Source organism: Aspergillus candidus (assembly GCF_002847045.1).
Source record: "Aspergillus candidus strain CBS 102.13 unplaced genomic scaffold BDW47scaffold_12, whole genome shotgun sequence".
Classification (NCBI taxonomy): Eukaryota; Fungi; Ascomycota; class Eurotiomycetes; order Eurotiales; family Aspergillaceae; genus Aspergillus; species Aspergillus candidus.
In genome coordinates, this window is record NW_020194017.1 from 144,919 (window position 1) to 166,103 (window position 21,185).

At 52.7% G+C, this 21,185-nt stretch overlaps 5 protein-coding genes across 5 annotated transcripts; 2 read left to right on the top strand and 3 right to left on the bottom strand.

Annotated features, from left to right (window-relative positions):
• Positions 1-29: 29 nt before the first annotated feature.
• Positions 30-1,930, bottom strand: BDW47DRAFT_102791 (nicotinamide/nicotinic acid mononucleotide adenylyltransferase). Its single transcript, XM_024811929.1, has 3 exons — positions 1,379-1,930; positions 1,029-1,302; positions 30-973 (listed from the first exon to the last, which is right to left on the bottom strand). The coding sequence occupies exons 1-3, from the start codon at positions 1,684-1,686 to the stop codon at positions 698-700; spliced, it is 858 nt and encodes a 285-aa protein (XP_024673621.1). The 5' UTR covers positions 1,687-1,930; the 3' UTR covers positions 30-697.
• A 2,442-nt stretch (positions 1,931-4,372) lies between these two features.
• Positions 4,373-10,175, top strand: BDW47DRAFT_124299 (HECT-type E3 ubiquitin transferase UFD4; the record flags this gene model as incomplete). Its single annotated transcript, XM_024816229.1, has 7 exons — positions 4,373-4,653; positions 4,720-4,814; positions 4,881-5,518; positions 5,590-7,228; positions 7,283-9,727; positions 9,776-9,925; positions 9,979-10,175. 7 exons carry the CDS (start codon positions 4,373-4,375, stop codon positions 10,173-10,175), a joined length of 5,445 nt encoding a protein of 1,814 aa, XP_024673622.1.
• Positions 10,176-10,447: 272 nt separating this feature from the next.
• Positions 10,448-11,333, bottom strand: BDW47DRAFT_124300 (PaaI family thioesterase; the record flags this gene model as incomplete). The annotated part of the gene is made up of 2 exons (XM_024816230.1): positions 10,448-10,474; positions 10,530-11,333. 2 exons carry the CDS (start codon positions 11,331-11,333, stop codon positions 10,448-10,450), a joined length of 831 nt encoding a protein of 276 aa, XP_024673623.1.
• Positions 11,334-11,891: 558 nt separating this feature from the next.
• Positions 11,892-14,474, bottom strand: mak5 (ATP-dependent RNA helicase MAK5). Its single transcript, XM_024813285.1, has 3 exons — positions 14,164-14,474; positions 12,902-14,113; positions 11,892-12,842 (listed from the first exon to the last, which is right to left on the bottom strand). The coding sequence occupies exons 1-3, from the start codon at positions 14,410-14,412 to the stop codon at positions 11,988-11,990; spliced, it is 2,316 nt and encodes a 771-aa protein (XP_024673624.1). The 5' UTR covers positions 14,413-14,474; the 3' UTR covers positions 11,892-11,987.
• Positions 14,475-15,324: 850 nt separating this feature from the next.
• Positions 15,325-20,978, top strand: BDW47DRAFT_124302 (putative DEAD/DEAH box helicase; the record flags this gene model as incomplete). The annotated part of the gene is made up of 4 exons (XM_024816231.1): positions 15,325-15,353; positions 15,415-16,042; positions 16,089-16,464; positions 16,615-20,978. The coding sequence occupies 4 exons, from the start codon at positions 15,325-15,327 to the stop codon at positions 20,976-20,978; spliced, it is 5,397 nt and encodes a 1,798-aa protein (XP_024673625.1).
• Between the last annotated feature and the right edge of the window lie 207 nt (positions 20,979-21,185).

Sequence of the window (21,185 nt, forward strand, 5' to 3'; positions counted from 1 at the left end):
CACCTACTCACCCCACAAGCTCACCTTGCCCAGGCCGCGCGACTTCAGGGCGGCACTGGTCACCTACTAGAACGAGACAGGCAACCGCCTTGGCGGCCGTAGTTTTTTGATCGGTAGGTAGTAGTAGGTAGGTAGGGTACATGGATACATGTAAAATATGTAGTAAGGCGGGGGGTATTCTTTAAAAACAAATCAAGACAAAACAATAGAAAAAAAACAAGCGCATACATAACAAAACATTCGCATCAGGAATTCAACAGATACAAAAACCAGCGGCGGGGTACTGTCTATCCAGACCTTGAAATCTTCAACACAATACATTACTCGTGACATAGACTGGCGGTCCAATAAAGTGGAATAGGAGGTTGGCAGGCAGGACAGTATCGTAGTAGAAAAGGATTGCCGATTTGAACCGTCCATCACGTGGGAACTGCGGGGAGAGGGGGGCTATGTTCTGCCGTGTCTCTGTCGGTGGGGAACCGGGTATTCTCGGACAGGGCTTCGCTGCGTGAGGATCCGGTGGATGGAGACTCTATTTTTGCGTAGATTCGAGGACCGGTAAGATGGGTTGCCCTGGAAAACGAATGTAGGGACTGGGTGCGTTCTCCCCTCGGACCACGCGCTCTCCCCACGCAACTATCGGATCGGCTTGACTCGATTGGGAATTAAAGGACCGGAATGCCGACGGCGAACGGCATCAACCAGACTGGTTGGATTCCTGCTTTCCTTTGCCTTTGTCGGTGGTCGAGGCCGCTCCGTCGTCTTCGTACAGGTGGTGCTGCTCGATGTAGTGGATGACTGGCACGGGAATCAGATAGCGAACGCTCATCTCACGCCGGAGGAACAGCCGGATCTTCGTGCTGCTGACGTCGTTTTGAATGAGCTGCTGGATCACGTAGATATTGTCCTTCCACGGCTGCAACGCAGCCAGCGCCTCGTCGATATCGGTTCCGCTCCGTTCAACAATGAAAGACTGGTATATATTAGAAAAGCGTCCACAGTCACAGGAGACGAGAGCAGGAACTCACCCCATATTTGCCCAAGATGTGATCGAGATCCTTCTCGCTCCACACACCCGGTGTTGACATGGTGTGGATCAGATCTGCCCCGGCCAGCAGGGCAATCCGCACCGGCTTCCGAGTGCCGTCTCCGACGTCGATACCCTGCCGCACGACGTTGATCTCATGGTCGAAGTGGTCCAGCACGAGCGCCGTGGGCTGGTATTCCTTCTGCATCGGTTCCCAAGTATCGACCATCAACCAATCGGACGTCTGGTCCACTGCGAGTTGACACATAGCCACCCTATCCAAATCAAACGTTTCCAGTCAGCACCCATGTATCCTACCCTCCGCACGAGAAACCCAAAGATCTATCTTACCGGTGCTCCGCACTGGCCAAGCCCGCCTTGCGATAGGCATCCGATACCGGCGAGAGATAACCCCCCACCATCTCAAAATTGGTGCTAAATTTAACGTAGTCGCCAGCCATCTCGAACATGCGCAAGTGGAGATAGGTGATGGGAGAGAAGGACCCGCAGGCCACGAGGATGAGCGGCTCCTTGCTCGGATCATCCATCTTGCGCTTCAGGCGCAATTCCGGAAGTTTGTACTCGTCCATTGTGACTGAGGCTTGTTGAACGGCGGGCTGGTGGACGTCGTCGCTCTGTCCTCCGACCATGCTGGTCATGATTGCGAATGGGAAGGCTGAATGCGGGGGGGAGCAAGACCGAGTGGCGGGGGTCTGTAATCGGAGGGCGACCACGGCGGTGCCAAGATGGGGAACAGTTAGGGTTTCAAGATTAGACGGACACCTAGTTTGAAACCCTCGGATAGGACGACATATAGAGGAACCGGATAAATTGGGAGAGAAGAGTTATGAAGGTAGAGGACAGCAGAGAAGAGAGAGAGAAAAAATATGATGGAAGGACGAGGCGGAATGGATGGAGTGGAATGCAACTGGATGCAGGCAGGCAGGCAGGCAGAGATAAATTAATCAGCCGCCATCCGTGGGGAAGGAGGGGTTACCCTACATTACGGTATTGTAAGATATTCACCATGTATACTCATCGTCGAGACTGAAATCTAGTGACACATTGTTACTCGGTGAGTCCCGGAAATGAAAATCACCTCATTCTTGTTATTGAGCAGTCGCTTATATTCACCATGCAAGATTTATCATGGTGGATTGAATAGTTCAACTGGATTTTTTCTCCTACTAATCCTTCTAGTGATTCTCCATTCAAACCTCCCATAGAAGCCTATCACTAACCCTTCAAATTAGACAAGATATGTATTAACCTGAATATCTACAGGAAGCTTGTTGGTTCACATCAATACCCACCTATTGCCTATCTGGTATCTACACCGAGTAAGACCCATACAACCTCGGGGATTCCCTCGGGAGTGCGATCTCAAAATTACAGACGGTCTCCTACCAAAGGGCAACCGATGGATCGCTCCGTTCAGGGTCCCGGCCTACCTCGGCAAAATCAACAGGGATGATCATTGAAACATTGATCCGATGAATGTCGACCGCCTTGGAACAGGCTCTTCTTTCCACCTGGGCGTATCGTACCCTGGACTGACTGATATGGCCATTCTAGCATTTCTTGCCCACTCCAAGCGGACGCAATTGATCCTACCGCGATTGTAGTGGCGTTGCAGCGAGCTGGATCCCTCGACGCAAGGGACCCGCACGGACGGCGATAAGAACGATCAATGCGCCCCGCAGATGCTGGCCAGGTCAGCAGGGTCAATATGTCAACAGAAGTGTTCTGTAAGCACAATAGACTAAACTCAAGGTTGAGATAAAATGAAGTCCGATATGTAAAATAAATCAAGTAAATTAAAAAAAAAGTAATTAAAGAAAGGTGAAGAAAAGAAAAGGGTACGATGATAAGATACCACTCTCTGCCTGATAAATCAGGTTGGCGGAATTGCTGACGTCCTTGCTCCTCGTGTATCGGTTGTCAAGGCCTGGACGATACCTAGCTCTTGATTATATGGCCACGATCGGCCCCGTATGTTCCATTCGGTAGATAGACAGCGAACCCCTCCGAAAACAGTCCGAACTCAAAGAGGATAGCATGCCCAGGCCCGAAGGCTGGCTCACCATCTGGCCCTACTGTCTGTCGAAACATCATATATTTTATTCTGTAGGGATCCTTTCGAATACCAGAGAAGAATGATTGGACCTGTCGTCCTGCGCTGTTTGTGATATAGAAAGTCTACTCCATTGCATGAGACCTGGTATCTCTTCATCGTTGATCGGTTCCGGCATCGCTGGTCGGATATCGGAGAGGTAACCGCCGAAGAATTGTTCGGTCTAAAGCCACTGATGCGCACCGGGTTCTTGATCAACCTTATGATAAACGTTACTTGATTGAACGGAGATTTCCCTGCAAGCCACACTGGACGAGAAGCATGTGTGTTATGACGATTGCGCTGGGTAGCTCCATAGATAGGCGGAGTCGCAAGGAGCATTCACCCCACCAGGATATGACAGACAAGCCCAAAATATCTTCACCTGACGACACTATTCACCATGTCAGAATATTATCAATCATATTGGCAGTGATAGACACCCCATGAGCCAACCAAAGTGGACAGAAGTGAGGGGGCAGGAAGGTAGCAGTTGGACTGCACTTGGTATACCTGACGTTCGCCGGAGTAGTAAGCGGTTGCTTCCTGAGGCGTCACCACCGCTTTCCCACGTCAACTACTACTATATCACACCCTCTTTCTTCTCTCCATCTTCTCTTTCCTCTTCATCACTTATCTCCAACTCATCTACCCCGTCCTCTCAAACCAAAACCACTTCAATCTTTTTCGTTGATTTTCAAGTTTGTCTTGTATCTATTATCGATCTTACCCTTCTCTCTCTTGTCGGTTCGATTGTGATTGCCTCTTGTCCCCTCGGTTCGGTCTTGCGGCCATCTGCTATCTCCTGACCAACGCTTCCATCACTAAATCCCCCCCTCGACAACCTCACCCTTTGCCCGTCTCCTCTACTCTCGGTCTCCATCTCTTAGAGTCAATGGATGGCAGATTGATCAGTCTTTACTGACGAGCGAGCACTCCCGATCCAGCTCTCGTTAGCGATCAACATATGGCCAGACAACGGCCCAACATTCACCGCCAGGACCCTCTTGAGGACTCATCCGCTGCGCCCTCCTCCGCCACTGCCGCCAGGTATATTCCACATCTCCTTGTCTTCCCTCGTCCTGTTTGAGCAGTTTGACTCGATCTCGCCTCATTTGATCCCCGGGTGTGCCCATTCTCGTCATCCGGCTTCCCTTCCAAAAGTCCTCCCACCAGGCCCCTCTTCCCTCATTCAACCTCCACTGTCATCGTTCCTCAAGTTTCAGCTGCTCATGTCCCCCAGAGTCACTCGCTCCGCTGCGAGACTAGCTGCCGAACCCCCTCCTTCCGGCACCAGTCCCTCTTCCGCAACCCCCGCCGCTGGTTCGGCCTCGACGAGGAAGCGCAAGGCCCCCGCCCGAAGCGACCGACCCGTGCCCGCCGCTGGACAGCCAAATTCGTCCTCCCCGTCCCAGAGGAACAAGAGACAGCGGCGTACATCTCCCAAACCAACTCCGGCTCCTGTTGCGTCGAGCCGCAGCACCAGAAATCGCCCAGCTATGTCCCAGCCTGGGTGAGTGACGCCTTTGACCCCCCACCCTTTACCATCCTTGTTGGCTGACTGCTTCGTACTTGACAGTCCGAGTTCCGACCCCGCGGAGGAGACTCCGAAGGATCAGCCATCGCCCCCTGCATCGCGGAGGAAGTCCAACAGAAACGGCAAGCTCGCACAAGGTAAGGGGACACTGAAATCGCCACTAAGGCGGTTCTGCGACGGGCAAACTGACAATGCTGCAACAGAGCGCCCTTCCACCGCCCAGTCCCCCCCACCTCGCCGACATAATAAGAAGCGTTCACCCCGAAATAACCCGGACGTGTTTATGAAAGAAGCGGACGAGGACGTGGAGGGGGAAGAGCATGGCGAAGAACATGATTCTTCTCCGCCAAGTGATAGTAACGACGGCACAAACCCATCAGGCATCGATGATGAGGAAGGGGATCTCTTTCACAACAGTTTGTTTGGGTCACGTAGCCCTCTAGGGCTTCAAAGTACGCTCAGAGCTTTGAGTGGTATGATGTCGGGCATGTCTTCCCGTTTACGGGAAATTCTGAGCAATCTGAGAGCCAAGGAAGATCCCTCCATCCAGCTGATTGCTCTGCAGGAGTTGTCAGATCTCCTGCTCGTATCTAATGAGGACAATCTGTCGGGCCAGTTTTCTCCAGATCCATATGTAAAAGAATTGGTCGCGTTGATGCAGCCGAATGACTTCGGCGAGGAGAACCCAGAGATCATGCTCCTGGCGTGCCGTTGTTTGGCCAATTTGATGGAGGCTTTGCGTGGTTCGGTGGCCAATGTGGTTTATGGCGGCGCCGTGCCGATTCTCTGCCAGAAGTTGCTGGATATTCAATTTATTGACCTGGCAGAACAGGCTCTGAGCGTGAGTCTCTTGAACCTCCTTCTTTTTCCTCCTGCGCCGTGAAATTTTGACCATCCTGACATCCGTTACAGACCCTTTCCAAGATTTCCGTGGACTTCCCAGCGTCGATCGTCCGGGAGGGCGGGTTGACGGCCTGTTTGACATATTTGGACTTCTTCCCGACAAGCACCCAGCGAACGGCAGTAACAACGGCGGCTAACTGCTGTCGCAATCTGCCCCACGATTCATTCCCTGTCGTACGAGATGTCATGCCAACCCTCCTGAACGTCCTTTCGAGCAGCGATCCCAAGGTAGTCGAGCAGGGGTGCCTCTGCGTGTCCCGGATTGTGGAAAGTTTCAGACATAAGCCCGAGAAACTCGAGGAGCTCATCGAGCCTGCGATGCTAAAGGCTGTTCTTCGTCTGCTGTTACCGGGCACGACCAACTTGATTGGCCCGCACATCCACACGCAGTTCCTTCGTGTCCTGGCGATCACATCAAAGGCCAGCCCTCGACTGTCAATGGAGTTGCTTAAGATGGACGTGGTTGATACCCTGTACCAAATCTTGACGGGCGTGTCGCCGCCGGAGAATCTGGATGATACCGCTGTTAAAATGGACAGTGTGCTTGTCATGCAGGCGCTGATCCACCGGCCCAGGGAACAAGTTTTTGAAACTTTGAACGTCATCTGTGAACTCCTTCCTGGGGTTCCCAGTCGTGCGCCGATTTCGTCGGTAGATCCGTGGCTCGGTAACCCTCTGGACAACGACACAGCCCTGGGGCTGAAGTCCCCCAAGGCCAAGGAGTCTGCGGAGAAGCGACGAGCCCTGTTGATGGAATGCAAGTCTGAGCTCAAGCGCTTTGCCATGATTTTGCTGCCAACATTGACCGACGCGTATTCCAGCACAGTCAACCTGGAGGTCCGCCAGAAGGTCCTGATCGCCCAACTCAAGATCCTGCATCATTTGGACTCTAGTGTCATCGAAGAGGCCCTGCGGACTGTGCCTTATGCGTCATTCCTGGCTGCAATCCTGTCGCAAAAGGACCATCCGTGTCTGGTTTCGTTGGCGCTTAGGTGCTCGGAGCTTCTCTTCCAACGATTGGAAAGCGTTTATCAACACCAATTTCACCGGGAGGGTGTCGTCGCGGAGATTTTCAAGCTGGCAGAAGAGCCTCTATCTGCAGAGAAGCAGGCCAAGGCCACGGGGAATACGGAGACTGCGGGCACCATGGACACTTCGGAGGATTCTCACCAGCAAGACAAGCCAGAGGCTGCCGATCCGGATGCCCACACCGAAGCCCACGACGGCGCCGACCACGATGTCCACGACGACGACTACGATGAGCAGGAGGATCGTGACGAGGACAATGATGACATGTCCGAGTCTGACGAGAGTTCTTCCTCCTTCTCTGGACCAGTGCTGTCAACCCGGATTGATGATGCCATGAATGACCTCGTAGTCCGCGATGCTCGCGCGTTCGTCGAGCTCTACGAAGCTAGTCAGGGCCGAGACATGCGGAGCAAGGCCTTGGAGATTCTAGAGGAGCTGAAGAGTCTCGCGGCCGACGTCGAAGCTTGTTACCTGAAGGATGCCGGCGGAGATGGTCTCTCGCTTTTCAAGAAGCTGGCCACATACTTCGACGGAGATGCGTTAGAAAGCATCACAAGCTCCGAGTTGCTCAGCTCTGGAATAATCAAGGTCCTTTTGGACGTTTTTGGGGACTTCCAAGGTAAGTTTTCTCATTCTTTCTGGGGTACAAGCCCAGTGTTGACCATCTCGCCAGAGCCGTCGATGCGTGAGGCTCGTGCTGCGTTTTTGCAGGCTTTTATGGGGACAAATATCTCAGCAAAGGCCCAGAGTCAGAGTACGGCCACTACCCCATTTAGTGTACTTGTCCAGAAGTTGCAAGACTTGCTCAGCCGGACTGAGCATTTCGAGGTGGCTACGGTTAGCCACAACTCGCTGGAGAACACGCGCAGCAACGCTGCGTACATGCTAGGAAAGCAGCTGAGACTTCGGCTGGTGGCGGACGACGAGTCCGACATCCCCCGCCCTTATCGGAACATCATGGTCTCTATCCACGCCATCGCGACTTTCAAGGCGCTGGATGATTTCCTTCACCCGCGGATCAGCCTTTCGGAGCGACCTAAACCGTCACGCAACCGCGAGACTATCCTTTCCCAGATTGCATCTGCGGCACGGCTCCGAGATCAGTTAACCGGAAACATGGAACTCTCTGGGGGTGAGACCTCGTCCTCACTTCCTCAGCCGTCCGGAAGTACAGGCCGACCTCCCCGTCCGGACGATTCCAATTCCGGTACCAAGGAGTCGTCGAACGAGAGTCGTGACCGTAGCTCCAAGTCTAGGCGATCTGGCCGGCACCAAGCCACCGAAGGCGACGACGACGAACCTCTCGAGTGCGCCGATGAAAGGCAGTTGAGTGAGGACGAGGACGAGGATGACGAGGGCGATGACGAAGAGTTAAACGCCATTGTGGATGACTTTGATGACGATATCTCAGAGGACCCAACCCATGACCCCACCGCGGTGAACATGGAAGTGGCGTCGACTGGGAAAGTGACAGCGCGCAAGGAGGATGGCACCCGCATTGCGACACCGTTGCAGTCTACGCCCGCATCCAAGCCATCCTCGGGGCCCAGCTCGGGAACACATCCAAGGGCAAGCGGCTCACTGGCCACGGCCGGCCGCCCATTCTCTTCCTACGCCGCTGCGATAGCTTCGATTCCTAACGATTGGCACATCGAGTTTACCGTGGACGACCGACCTGTTACGAGCGAGACAACCGTTTACCGCGCTGTCCATCATAACCGTGATCATCGGGACGCCAACCCACGCAATGTGTGGTCTGCCATTCACACCGTTAAGTTCAAGCGTGTCCCCGGTCCCCCACCTCCGGAATCCTCTATCTCGCCCGATCCCTCGCGATCTGCTGCGGACGAGGAGCGCAACGAGATGCCGCACTCCCTCAGCCAAGAGACAACCACCGCATCTATCCTTCGTCTGCTTCGTGTCCTGCACGAGATGAATACAACGCTGGACGATATTGTCGCCGAGACGAAGGAGCTGAGCGCACTCAAGCCCGAGCCACTGGCCCAGTTCATCAATACGAAACTTACGGCCAAGCTCAACCGGCAATTGGAGGAGCCGCTCATCGTGGCAAGCAACTGTCTCCCCAGCTGGAGCGAGGATCTTGCCCGTCTCTTCCCTTTCCTGTTTCCGTTTGAGACCCGTCATCTGTTCTTGCAATCGACCGCCTTCGGCTACTCGCGGGCGATGATGCGGTGGCACAACTCACAGGAGGGCGAGGACAGACATGACCACCGGCGGGACGACCGACCATTCTTGGGACGTCTCCAGCGCCAGAAGGTGCGAATCTCACGTAGTCGCATCCTGGAGTCTGCCATGAAGGTCATGGAGCTGTACGGGTCGTCTCCCAGCGTCCTGGAAGTCGAATATTTCGAAGAAGTTGGGACGGGACTGGGCCCTACTTTGGAATTTTATTCCACGGTGTCGAAGGAGTTCTCGAAGAAGAAACTCAAAATCTGGCGGGAGAATGACTGCCGCAATTCGGAAGAGTACGCATTCGGCAAGCGGGGGTTATTCCCATCGCCAATGAGTGAAGAGCAAGCTGAGTCGGACGCCGGGAAGAAGCAGCTGCAACTGTTCAAGATCCTTGGCAAATTTGTTGCGCGCTCAATGCTCGACTCCCGGATCATTGATGTCTCCTTCAATCCCGCCTTCTTCCGCATCGCCAATAGCTCTAACTCCGTGGTCCCGTCTCTCGGCACGGTCAAAGCCGTTGACCAAGATCTGGCCAATTCGCTTCTCCTTCTCAAGCGGTTCGCCAACGCCAAGACTGCCATCGAAAAGGACCCAAGTCTGTCGGACGCTCAAAAAGAGCAGGCACTCCAGAAGGTCGAGGTGGACGGGGTCAACGTCGAGGATCTCAGCCTCGACTTCACCCTTCCCGGGTATCCCTCGGTGGAGTTGATCAAGGGTGGGTCTGATATCTCCGTCACCATCGACAACGTGGATACGTACGTGGACCGCGTGGTCGATATGACGCTGGGCAGCGGAGTGCGACACCAAGTGGAGGCATTCCGCAAAGGCTTCTCGCAAGTGTTCCCGTATGCGGCACTTCGAACCTTCACGCCTAGCGAGCTGATCATGCTGTTTGGTCGAGCGGAGGAAGACTGGACGATCGAGAGTAAGTTTGCGTCCATAACGTGGTGGGATGATTTACTGACGCTAGCAGCTCTCACGGATTCGATCAAAGCGGACCATGGATTTAATATGGATAGCCGCAGCATGCGCAATCTCCTGCAGACCATGAGCGAGTTGAGCGCGCAGCAACGACGGGAATTCTTACAATTCGTTACTGGTAGCCCGAAGCTTCCGATTGGAGGTCAGATCATGACAACCGCCCTGGGTTCTGCATAAGCTAATACATTTCTATAGGATTCAAGAGTCTCACCCCCATCTTCACGGTGGTGTGCCGGCCCAGCGAACCGCCTTACACACCGGATGACTACTTGCCGAGTGTGATGACATGCGTGAATTACCTCAAGTTGCCCGACTACAGCAGCTTGGACGTACTTCGCGAGCGGTTGACCGTGGCCATCAAAGAAGGCCAGGGAGCGTTCCACCTTTCCTAAAGTTAAGCTGCATGCGGGGTACATTAGAAGAAAAGAGATTTCAAGTATTACTTCATCTACGCGTGGAATTGTTTTGTCGGTGGATATCGTGCATTCGGGACTTCACTATTACTATCTTTGTCATGTTCATTATTTCAAGGTTAGGCGGGAGTACGTGGATCTGATTTCTGGTAGATAGAAACGAAAGTACATGATGCTTATTAGTCTATGTGTAGTGTATATTCTATGTCTATTTTTTTTTAGTCCCGTCCAGATACTTCCTCCCTCATCAATCAGTTGCGGTACAACGGAACGATCGACTATAAACCAGTTAGCACAAGACCCCTAAAAAGACGGAAAGAAGAAGGAACCTACATCCGCAAACTTCGGCTCCACAAACAACGCCCTCCCCTCAGCAACAACAACATCCTCCTCCCCAGCCACAGCATCCGCCCCCTCCCTCTTCAACATGGTCAAATCCCCCCTCACCCAAGCCTTCCTCCCCTCAACCTTCACCGTCTCCGCCTTCAGCAAGAACAACCGACCCGGAATCCCGGGCTTCCTGAAATCAACATTCAGATTAGCAGTCATGCCGAGCCCGCTCGTCAACGACGCGGAGACACAGCGCGCGAAAGCCTCGTCGAACATGACTGTTAGCAGACCGCCGTGCACGTAGCCCGGGTGGCCGCCGAGGTTGCCGCCGATGTGGAAGATGGTGTGGGTTGTTGATTGATGCTGGTTTTGTTGGGTGGAAGGGGAAGTGGCCCAGACGTAAGGGGGCACTGTGAGCCGCGTGGGGCCCGAGAGCGTGCCTGCGACGAGGTGGTTCTGGCGGAGGGGGAGCGGGATGGTGCGGTGGGGGCGGGATTCGGTGAGGAGGGGGTTTTGGCGGAGAGATTGGGTGATGGGGTGGGTTGAGATGAGGGATTCGATGTGGGATTCTTCCGTGGATTGGGTGGTGGTGGTGGTGGTGTTGATTGAACGGGGGGGTGGGGGGGATTGGAATGAGGGGGCAGAAGCGTGCGAGGCGGAGGGGGTGGGATCCTGGGCGACTGCTGAGGCGGAGATCTTGACTGTTCGTTTTTGGAGGAGTCCTTGGATTGGGGAGAGGTGTGTGGTGGTGGATGGGAGGGTTGGTCGGGAGCGCAGGGTGCGCGTGAGGGTTCTGGGTAGAGACATTGTGCTTGTCGTTTCCTTCTGTTTTTCCCTTTGGAGATGAACTAGTGTGGTGTTGAGAGATCTGTGGTATTGTGAGTTCAATGATGTCTAATAGGAAGTAGATATGTCTATCCTACCTTGTTGTATATCGGGTCGGAGATATGTACAGGGAATCAACCACACTGCAAGAAAGCAACCTTTTGAGTCCCGCCAAAGCACAAACGAGTCTAATCTAAAGAAATAAAAAAAAACCGGGAACAGAAACGAAAGGAAAAGAAAAAAAAAAAATAGAGATAAGCCACAGTGGAGCTGACCAGACTCCTCTTGAGTGAACTAGATTGGATAAATCGTCTAGATCTAGGAAAATTCGACCACACCAGGCAGTGGATCGGCATCCCGAGTGGGGCTGAACGGGTTCCCGATTTCCGACTTTCCCGAGTCCCGTGTCACTGTCATCCTTGCCTCGGTACCAGGTTTCGGGTGGCAGCCCTATATACATTAACGTTCCCTTGGCGCATCTTATTTTTTTTATTTTTATTTTTTTAAAATTAGCAGCTGGGTCGGTACGAGGAATCTGGATAAGATCTCTTAATCTTGTTAATTTGACATATGTGAATGTAAGCCAACTGCACTAATTTTAAATGGTATCTCTTGCATATGCTGGAATGTGTCTCACTAAAATCCCAACGGATCCACTTGTCCCAAAAAGCTCTGATTGCCTTCGCCCCGCAGCAGGGCTTCGATATCCACACGCCCAGAAGTCAGGTACTTCTCGCTAACGCCGACGTTGACGCGCTGCGACAGCAGGTGGTTCAGCTCGGCGCGCATGCCGGCCAGCTCACCCTTGCTGACGCTGCCGGCCTCGCGTTGCCGCTGCTCACGACCGCCTCCCCGTCCACGGGGCCGGCTCTGGGCGTCCTCCAACTCGTCACTGTCGTAGTCGACTCCGAGATCCTCCGCCGCCTTGCGGAGCCAGTTGTCCTCTGCCGTAATCTTTTCCTTGGCGATGTTCGACTCCGTCAACTTCGACGCTAGGACCACCCGCTGCTTGACGCGACCCACTACTCGGCGGTCTAGCTCCAGCGACTCGAGGGGCATGCTCTTGGCGTCGCCCCTGCGGGCGTGCACCTTGGCCGCTAGACGGATAACGCTCGTCATCTCCTCCGGCGAGCAGATGATGACGCTCTTTCCGGATGCGCCTGCACGCGCGGTACGACCGGACCGATGGACGTAGGCGTCAGCGGCGCGGGGCGCGTGGTAGTGGACGACGAATTCGATTCCTTTGATATCGAGACCGCGGGCGGCGACGTCCGTGGCGACGAGGATGGAACCGGGGTCGGCTGTCGGCGAGGAGAATTTCTCCACGGAGCGGAGACGTGCCTTTTGAGCCATGGAAGAGTGCAGCGCGAGAGCGGGAAGCTTGAGCGCTTGCAGGAGTTGGGTGAGTCGGCGTACGGCTGAGATGGAGTTGGTGAACACTAGGGTGCGGTGTTTGGGATGGTAGAGCATTAGGGTGTAGAGGTAGAGGTCCTGGTAGAATGGTCAGTAATGAGTTCAGGGTGGATGGTGACTGCTGTGTGTTTCTTTACCTTTTCCATTGCAGGGCACTCGACGATGCCTTCCTTGAGACCCTCGGCCATCTGCGAAGCAGGGTTCGCGTCGATGAACTTGGGCTTCTCTTCGCGGAAGTTGAGCTTCTTCAATAGATACTCCATGGACTCCTGGGTGCTCATGATATCGCCTCCCGACCACTGGCCCTTGCCGGCCAGCTTCTGCTGCAGGTCGCGGTGGAATGTCGCCGAGAAAACCAATGTCTGCCGCTCGTCGCGAGGGTTTTCTTCCTCGGACGCCGCCTCCTCACCTTCCGGGGTCTCGTCTACCTCCACACGGTCGAGCGCATCGAGGATCTCCGTGGCTTCCTTGAAGTGGCCCTGGCTCAGCAGCCGATCCGCCTCGTCAACCACAATATATTTGATCTGCTGCATCTTACGGATCAACCCGGTTCCGGTGCGGAGGACCTCCCACAGTCGACCGGGAGTTCCGATAACGATATCGGCTCCAACCAGCAGACGTTGCTGCTTCTGCACGGACAGACCGCCTGTCAGGAGCGCAATTCGAGCATTGGCCCCCGGGGCATTGTTGTTCAGCTCTCCGATGTGCTTTGCCAGCTGGTGGGCCAATTCTCTCGTAGGGGAAAGAATCATAGCCAGAGGTGGACGTTCCGTCTTGTCTGACTTCTTTCCCTCTCGATCCCGTCTCCGCTCTAGGTAGTGCTGTAAGAGCGGAATGCCAAAGGCCAGGGTTTTTCCGGAACCCGTCGAAGCTTTTCCAACGACGTCGTGGCCTTTCAAAATATGTGGGATGCAGGACTTCTGAACAGTGGTTGGGGTACTGAACTTCATCTTCGAGAGACTGGTGAGGATCTCCGGGGCGAGACCGAGCGACTCCCACTCGGAGACGTCCACGCCATCGTCTTCTTCCTCGTCTTGTAGCGCTGCGAAGGATAGTCCCGGTTTGATGCTTTTATCGGCATCATTCGCAAGTTTCGCTTTCGCTTCTTTCTTTGGATTCTTCTTCTCTTTCTTTCCGGTTTCCTCGCTTTCCTCGGACTTGGCGTCCTTCGCTTTCGGTTTCCGCTTGGTGTCGTCTTGGCCCTTGTTATCTTCGGTCACTGGCGCATCCTCGGTCGCGTCCCCGTCCACAGCATCATCATCACCAAAACCGCTCCATTCGTCGTCGGAGCCACTCTCCTCGGCTGTTTTTTGCTTCAAGATGGACTTCTTAGGTTTCCCTGGTTTGGCCTGACTTTTCGTCAGTACCGTGCATCCACCGCCGAGGTTGGATCCCATACCTTGAACTTGATCTCTCCGATGCCATCCGGTCGCACAATATCGACCCCTTCAATTTCCTCCAAACCGAAGAAGCCTTCCGTATCCTCCATGCGATCAGGGAGATCCACCGACGACCAATTGAGATCGTTCACTCCCACGATTTCATCCCCGCTCTCATTTCCGTTCGAGACATGCGTAGAAGAACCCTTCGTTTTCTTTTTCGACTGAATCGCCGACCCCTTGGGGTCTCTACGTCGTTTCTGGCCCATGGCTGAAGGGTATTAGGGCGTGAGAGGTGTTGTGGTCGAGAAATTTCCCAAATGAAATGCGCGCGGTTGAAACAGACAGCGGCAGAAAAAAAAGAAAAAAGTTCTCCGCCCTGCAGAAACTCTGTCGTCGAGTACCGCTCTCTCTACCGCCTTCCCCTTCCGTCAGAGGAGACGGGAGCCCTGATGTCAGGTGATTTTGTCCATAATGGGATTAGCGCAGCCTGAACCCCATATCACTTCACTTCTGATGTATGTCCAAATCATTGCACACGATTCAGCCTTGCACTAACCCGCGGCGCAGTTTGCCAGGTAGCTTTACGGTGACCATCAATTCTATGCCTCATTCGCCATATCTTGGCGCCGAGCTCCGCAGATCACTCATGGTTCGCCTGGGAGCGGGGCCACCACAGCGCCAGCTCCCTAGCAGTAGCAAATGGTTATATACTCTTCCTAGATGTGGCTTCATGTGAGTGGGTAGAAGCTCACATGGTAACGAGAGTAGAACGCGAGAAATGTGGGGTCTCCGGGCAACATGCGAACAGAGCTTATACCTTTATGGCCTATGTACATATGACATGGCGATCCCATCAAGTATCCCGAGTTTCAAAGTTTGCGAGGGGCAATAGGAAGTATATCCGGGTATCTGATACCAAGAATTGGTTGCAACCCAAGACTGAATTATTGGAGGGCATGGTACAACCAGGTTGCTGCCCAAGACTGGCGTCATTCCGCAGTGATGGCACAGGTAGCTGTGCCGCACAAGTTGAGTGACTGTTTGTCTTGTGCGCACAGCATGTTTCATGGCCTGAGGCTACAAGTGTAAACGTCTATTTTATCTCTCGCTTCTCCTCGCCAGAATATCCCAAACACATCTCCACTGCATTTGATCCATCAAATCTAGTAGTTAACATCATGACGGACTCCCAGAATCTCGTGGGGTGGTGAGTCCTGAGTTCATAAAGCTGGCTTAGTATCCTGATACTGATTACATGCACGAATAAGGTACAACGAACTCCCATCGCGGACCCTGGACCTGGTCGGAGACTACGCGGGAAATGAGCTATTTCTGATCGAAGGCGATTCAATCCTATTGCATTGCTTTTCTGAGAAACAGCTGGATTTTTCACCTGGGTTCCAGCTGCTCCATGCCACCTACCTTGTCGAACGGTTTCTGTCCCAGCTGTATCAGAGGAAGTGCAACTTCCACATCGTCTTTTTCTCCACACATTCTCAGGCGTGTATCCCCCGCGATGCCAACGAGACACAATGGCCAAAATACTTGCTTGCACGCGAAGCGATTCTCCAGCACCTGGAGCAGACCTTGCCCTCTACAGCCCCGTCTGTTTGCATCAAGCGGTTCACAACCTACAACTGCCAACAATTCGAGGATTACCTTGCCTCGGTAGGGGCGTACTTCATCATGTGCCATGATGGTGCAAGTACAGAAGCAGCCAAGAGCCTTGATCTGACACTGGATGATGATTTAGATGGCGTTTCGCTCTCCTATCCATCGACCAGGTATTCCACCGTTTGGCCAACAGCTATGCTTCTGCGATCTATGATTCATTGGTCTATCTGTCATGGATATAATGTCGCCTTGCTGAACAACTTGGAGTGTCATGACACCAAGGTCAGTATTCTTTCTTACATGTATAGCCCACAACTTACCACTATAGGTCATTGCGGTGATTGTCGAGGGCTCTGCGACGCATGCACGACAGCTTTTTCAATCGACAACCACTTCTTCTTCCGCTTCTCAACCGGACGATTCGTCATCTGGGTCCGAGTCGGAGAAATCTTCCATATCTGACACGGGCACCACGCTTGACAGTAGTAGATGTCAATCAATCACTGCTGGCTTCAATCAGCGCTTGAACCTCACCAAGTTGGCGGAACTCTCTGAAACTATCAACAGTAAATTGTCCATCAGTCTGACGCAGCGTGAATGGATGATGCTTTTGTCGCTGGCTGCAATCCTGGAGACCAGACGCTCCCAAGATGACATCCTCGCAGCACGGGCTATGTTGGTACATGTGCATATCCTACAGGACTGTAGGTTGTGTGACCGGTCAAGCGATCCTACCATCACACAGATAGGCCAAACATTCCTGAAACACTATGCTCAGGTAGCTCTGATAATCATCTCATCGCCGATGTGGCAAGACCTGCTTAGAAAAAAGACACCATGTTGCGATAGCGCAGATATGATTGACGGGAGACTATTTTTTGAGGTTCTGTCGACTCTGAAGCACATGAGTTTTAAGGACATTTTGAGTCCGTCTGCATCGGCAAAGATTGACGTGATCATGAATCTTCTAGGAGACAAGTGCGGAATTGATTTGATCCAAGACGGAAAGCCTCTACAGGCCAATGGAACCCGACAACCGGTGGTCTCCAACACCGGTCACCAATCTGTACCTGTTTCTATTCTCCCTTTCAGCAACCCAGTGTTGAACCCCCATCTGAAGGATATTTCCCTCGCAGCCGACAATCACAACGAGGAAAAAGACCCCGGTGCAGTGTCTCAAGTCTTCCGAGAAATCAGCCACTGGCACAACCACAAAAAACTGTTGAATACAAGTGGGATGAAGAATATGACGGATTGGCAACATATGAGAGAAAATCGCCGGAATCAGCGCCTCATGACCGAAATGAGGAATTACGCCGAGAGCCTCACCGGGGGGCACCTGGAACCTCAGGTAATTGCAGGAGTACCGAGCAAAAAACAGCATAAACCAATCAAGTCACCACCGACGTCTACTGCTAGAGCAGCGGGGCATGAGTGGAAGCACGAGCAAAAACACAAACCGCACAGTCGTTCTAAACCAGGGCCTTCTGCTAGAGAGCAAATAGCCGCCGCGCAGAAGGCGGAGGCAGCTCGCAAATCGGCCCACAAGCACACGGCGCAGTGGAAATATAAGAGCTCGGAATTCCAACAGAGGGAAAGTCTCGTGGAGCGTTACCTGGAAGCTAGCAAATTCCTCAAGGGGCTAGACAGCTCAAAAAGACAGGTTCTGGAAGCAGAGGTGTTGACATACACCGTGGCCACATTGCTCGAACTATGGGCGCGGCGTTGTAGTTCCCATAGGAAAAATGACTCCACTCACGTAGTCGCCTTGATATGGAACGCAATTCTACGAATTGCAAAGCTGAAGAGAGGAGTCACTGAGGAGATTGCCAAATCCATCAAAAAGACCATCGAATCCTTGAAGCTTCCCGTCATTGAAATCGCATCTCAAGGCAACGAAAAACTTTCTTTTCGGTTTCCTTCACTGTCTGACATGGATGGCAACCTTGCCATTGAGCTATCGCCGGTCGAGTTCCAGCTCATGCATGCAGGGCCTTATTTCGACCGCAGCATGGGCTCACGAGCAGACCCACGTGTTTTTGACTTTGAACCGGATGAGTGGCAGCGCAAGATTCTGGATTTGATTGATGCCCGGAAGAGTCTCTTTGTGGTGGCTCCTACCAGCGCTGGCAAGACATTCATCTCGTTCTACGCAATGAAACAAGTCCTTGAAGACAGCGAAGACGGGATCCTGGTCTACGTTGCACCGACCAAGGCCCTCGTGAATCAGATTGCTGCGGAGATAATGGCCAGATTATCTAAGAGCTATAAATCTCCCGGGAAGTCTGTGTGGGCAATCCATACGCGTGACTACCGTATCAATAATCCCGTCGGATGCCAGGTGCTGATCACAGTACCCCATATCCTCCAGATCATGCTGCTGGCACCAGCTCATGCAGACTCATGGTCTTCCCGGATCAAACGGATTATCTTTGACGAAATCCATTGCATAGGGCAAGCAGATGATGGAGTTGTTTGGGAACAGCTACTTCTCCTCGCCCCGTGTCCTATCATCGCACTTTCAGCGACAGTGGGAAACCCCAAAGAATTCAACAACTGGCTTAGTCTTACACAGCAATCAAGCGGCCATGAGCTACAGCTAGTCGAGCACAAGGCGCGCTGGTCAGATTTGAGAAAGTTTGAATTTCACCCACCGCACAGTTTTTCGTTCAATGGCTTCTCTAAAATGAATGGTTTGAACGCACTCGGGCTAGATGCTAGCGCACACATGGCTTTTCTACACCCTGTCGCAAGCCTGATTGACAAGTCCAGGGGTATCCCAGACGACTTAACTTTGGAGCCACGGGATTGTTTGTCGCTCTGGAAGACCATGAACAAGTATCAAACTGTCGAATTTCCGCTCGATCCGTCCCTAGACCCCGCGAAGTCTTTGCCAAACGTCATCTCTAAAGCTGATATTATCGAGTGGGAGTCTAAGCTGAAGGCTGTGCTGAAGGAATGGATGGCCAAACTCGGATCACCATTCGATGCAGTCTTGAATGAATTGTCGTCCCGAGTGCCACTAGCAAGGGCTTCTCATGATGATACCCAAAAACCTGGGCTTTCCCGCGAAGTGAAGCAAGGCAGCATCCTGAGCACTACGCTTCCGTTAATCTGTGCACTTCACGACCAAGGCGCGCTTCCGGCATTGATGTTCAACTATGATCGAAGGAAGTGCGAGCAAATCTGTGAAACAATAATAGGCGAATTGCAGCAGGCCGAAGATAAATGGAAATCTGCCAGCACGGCATGGGCAGAAAAGGTTGCCAAATGGGAGGCGTGGAAGGAAAGCCAGCAGAAACTAGCCAAGACCAAACCACTGAAGAAGACCAAGAAAAGAAGTTCAGATAATGACGAAAACATGTCAAAAGACGAGCAGGCAAGAGAGGAGGCTTCCACCGAGTCAAGCCCATTTGCATCCTTCGACCCCGAGGCGCCACTGGCTCGCTTCTCCCTAGCTGACGAGAAAAAGCTTTTATATTCCGAGTTTGAGGTTCTCGCAAAAGAATTGAAAGACCGCCTCGTCCCGTCGTGGCTTATTGTTGCCCTTAGACGTGGGGTAGGCGTCCACCACGCCGGTATGAACCGTAAGTATCGACAGGTCTGCGAGATGCTTTTCAGGAAGGGTTACCTACAATTCGTTGTCGCAACAGGGACGCTGGCCCTGGGAATCAACATGCCCTGCAAAACTGTTGTTTTCGCCGGCGATTCCGTCTTCTTGACAGCGCTCGGGTTTCGCCAGGCGGCCGGCCGAGCTGGGCGCCGGGGCTTTGATGTCCTTGGAAATGTCGTCTTTCAGAACGTTTCCCATGCCAAAGTCTGCCGTCTGCTGAGTTCGAAACTTCCGGATCTCAATGGACATTTCCCCATCACGACCAGCTTAGTCTTGCGGTTGTTCATTCTCCTTCATCAGTCGAAGCAAGCTCCATTTGCGGTCAAAGCAATCAATTCGATTCTTTCGTGCCCTCGCATCTACCTTGGGGGGCCTGAATCGAAGCATACAGTGCTGCACCATCTACGCTTTTCGATTGAGTACCTTCGTCGTAACCACCTTTTAGATGAGGTGGGAGCTCCCTTGAATTTTGCCGGAACTATATCTCACCTCTACTATACGGAGAACTCGAGTTTTGCATTCCATGCTTTGCTCAGTGGGGGATACTTCCATCGTCTCTGCAAAGATTTCCAGAAAAATCCAGAACGAGTGCTTCGCACTTTGATGCTGGTTATGGCGAATTTGTTCGGACGCCGCCATATTCGACCATCTATTCTCGAAGCCCAACGGGCGGTGATGGTGGACTCGCCTTCGGTAGTGTTTCTCCCTGCATTGCCCACGGACGCGGCGGAGATTTTGCAAGCCCACAATAAAAATACATTGGACATCTATTCGGCATATGTTACTACATTTGTCGATCAACATATTACCGAGCCAGATTGCATTCTACCGCTGTCGCACGTCAAGGTTGGAGGAGACAAGTCTGCCGAAGAATTGAGTCCTTCTCTTGCACTGCTACCCCCTACGAAGGTCAACTCTGCATTCGTTGCTCTCTCGGGACATCGCGATCATTGGAGCAGCATTTCAGATCTTTGCAAGAAAGTACGCAGTGGAGTATGGCTCGAGCAAAATGTCGTTCCTCACGTAGGGATAAGCGACGATGGAATGGGTCCGCTGAACGCCTACCTGTACGATTTCTTCCGCCACGGTAATTTTCATGCCTTGGAGACAGCCAACATGATTCGCAAAGGCGATATTTGGTTTGTATTGAATGACTTCTCACTTATTCTCGCCACAATCGCTACGACCTTGGAAAATTTCTTCAAACAGTCGTCCGACACTGACGACTTGCTAGATGCCACCGGCAGCGGTGAAGCATTTGAAAATGAACTGGAAAGTGAACTAATGGAAGATGGGCCTGATCCTGGGATGCCGAAGCAAGGTCATCGCCGGGTCTCTAGTGGTGACAAGATATCGGCGTCCCTCACTACTCCATCGGTTAGACCTAAGAAGGGAAAAGCGAAAGTGGCCGATAGCTGGGAAGACGAGGTCGACGACAATTCCACAGAAGAAGAAAAAACTTCCGAAGATCCCATCAGCTCGATAGAAGAGGACAATGCCGGAAAGGACTTCAGACTGCAAGAGGGAGGGTTGAGGGAGGTCCGGGCGGCGTTTCGGATGCTCCAGAGCGAGTTTAACGTGAAGTTTAGAGCCATGTTTGCATAATTGCGTCTGATATGTGCCATCTAGCAGATACATTGTGAAATTGGAACTTTATCTTGGCTATTGCTTGAGTTCCTGCCGAATCGTGGGATTGCCCATCTCGGATCCGGCGTGATATGTCGCCGTCTGTTGCCTACGTGTTAGCAGTTGGTTATGGAATGTATATCAATGCTCAAATAATATGAAGATGTCAAAGTTGTACTTTGAGGA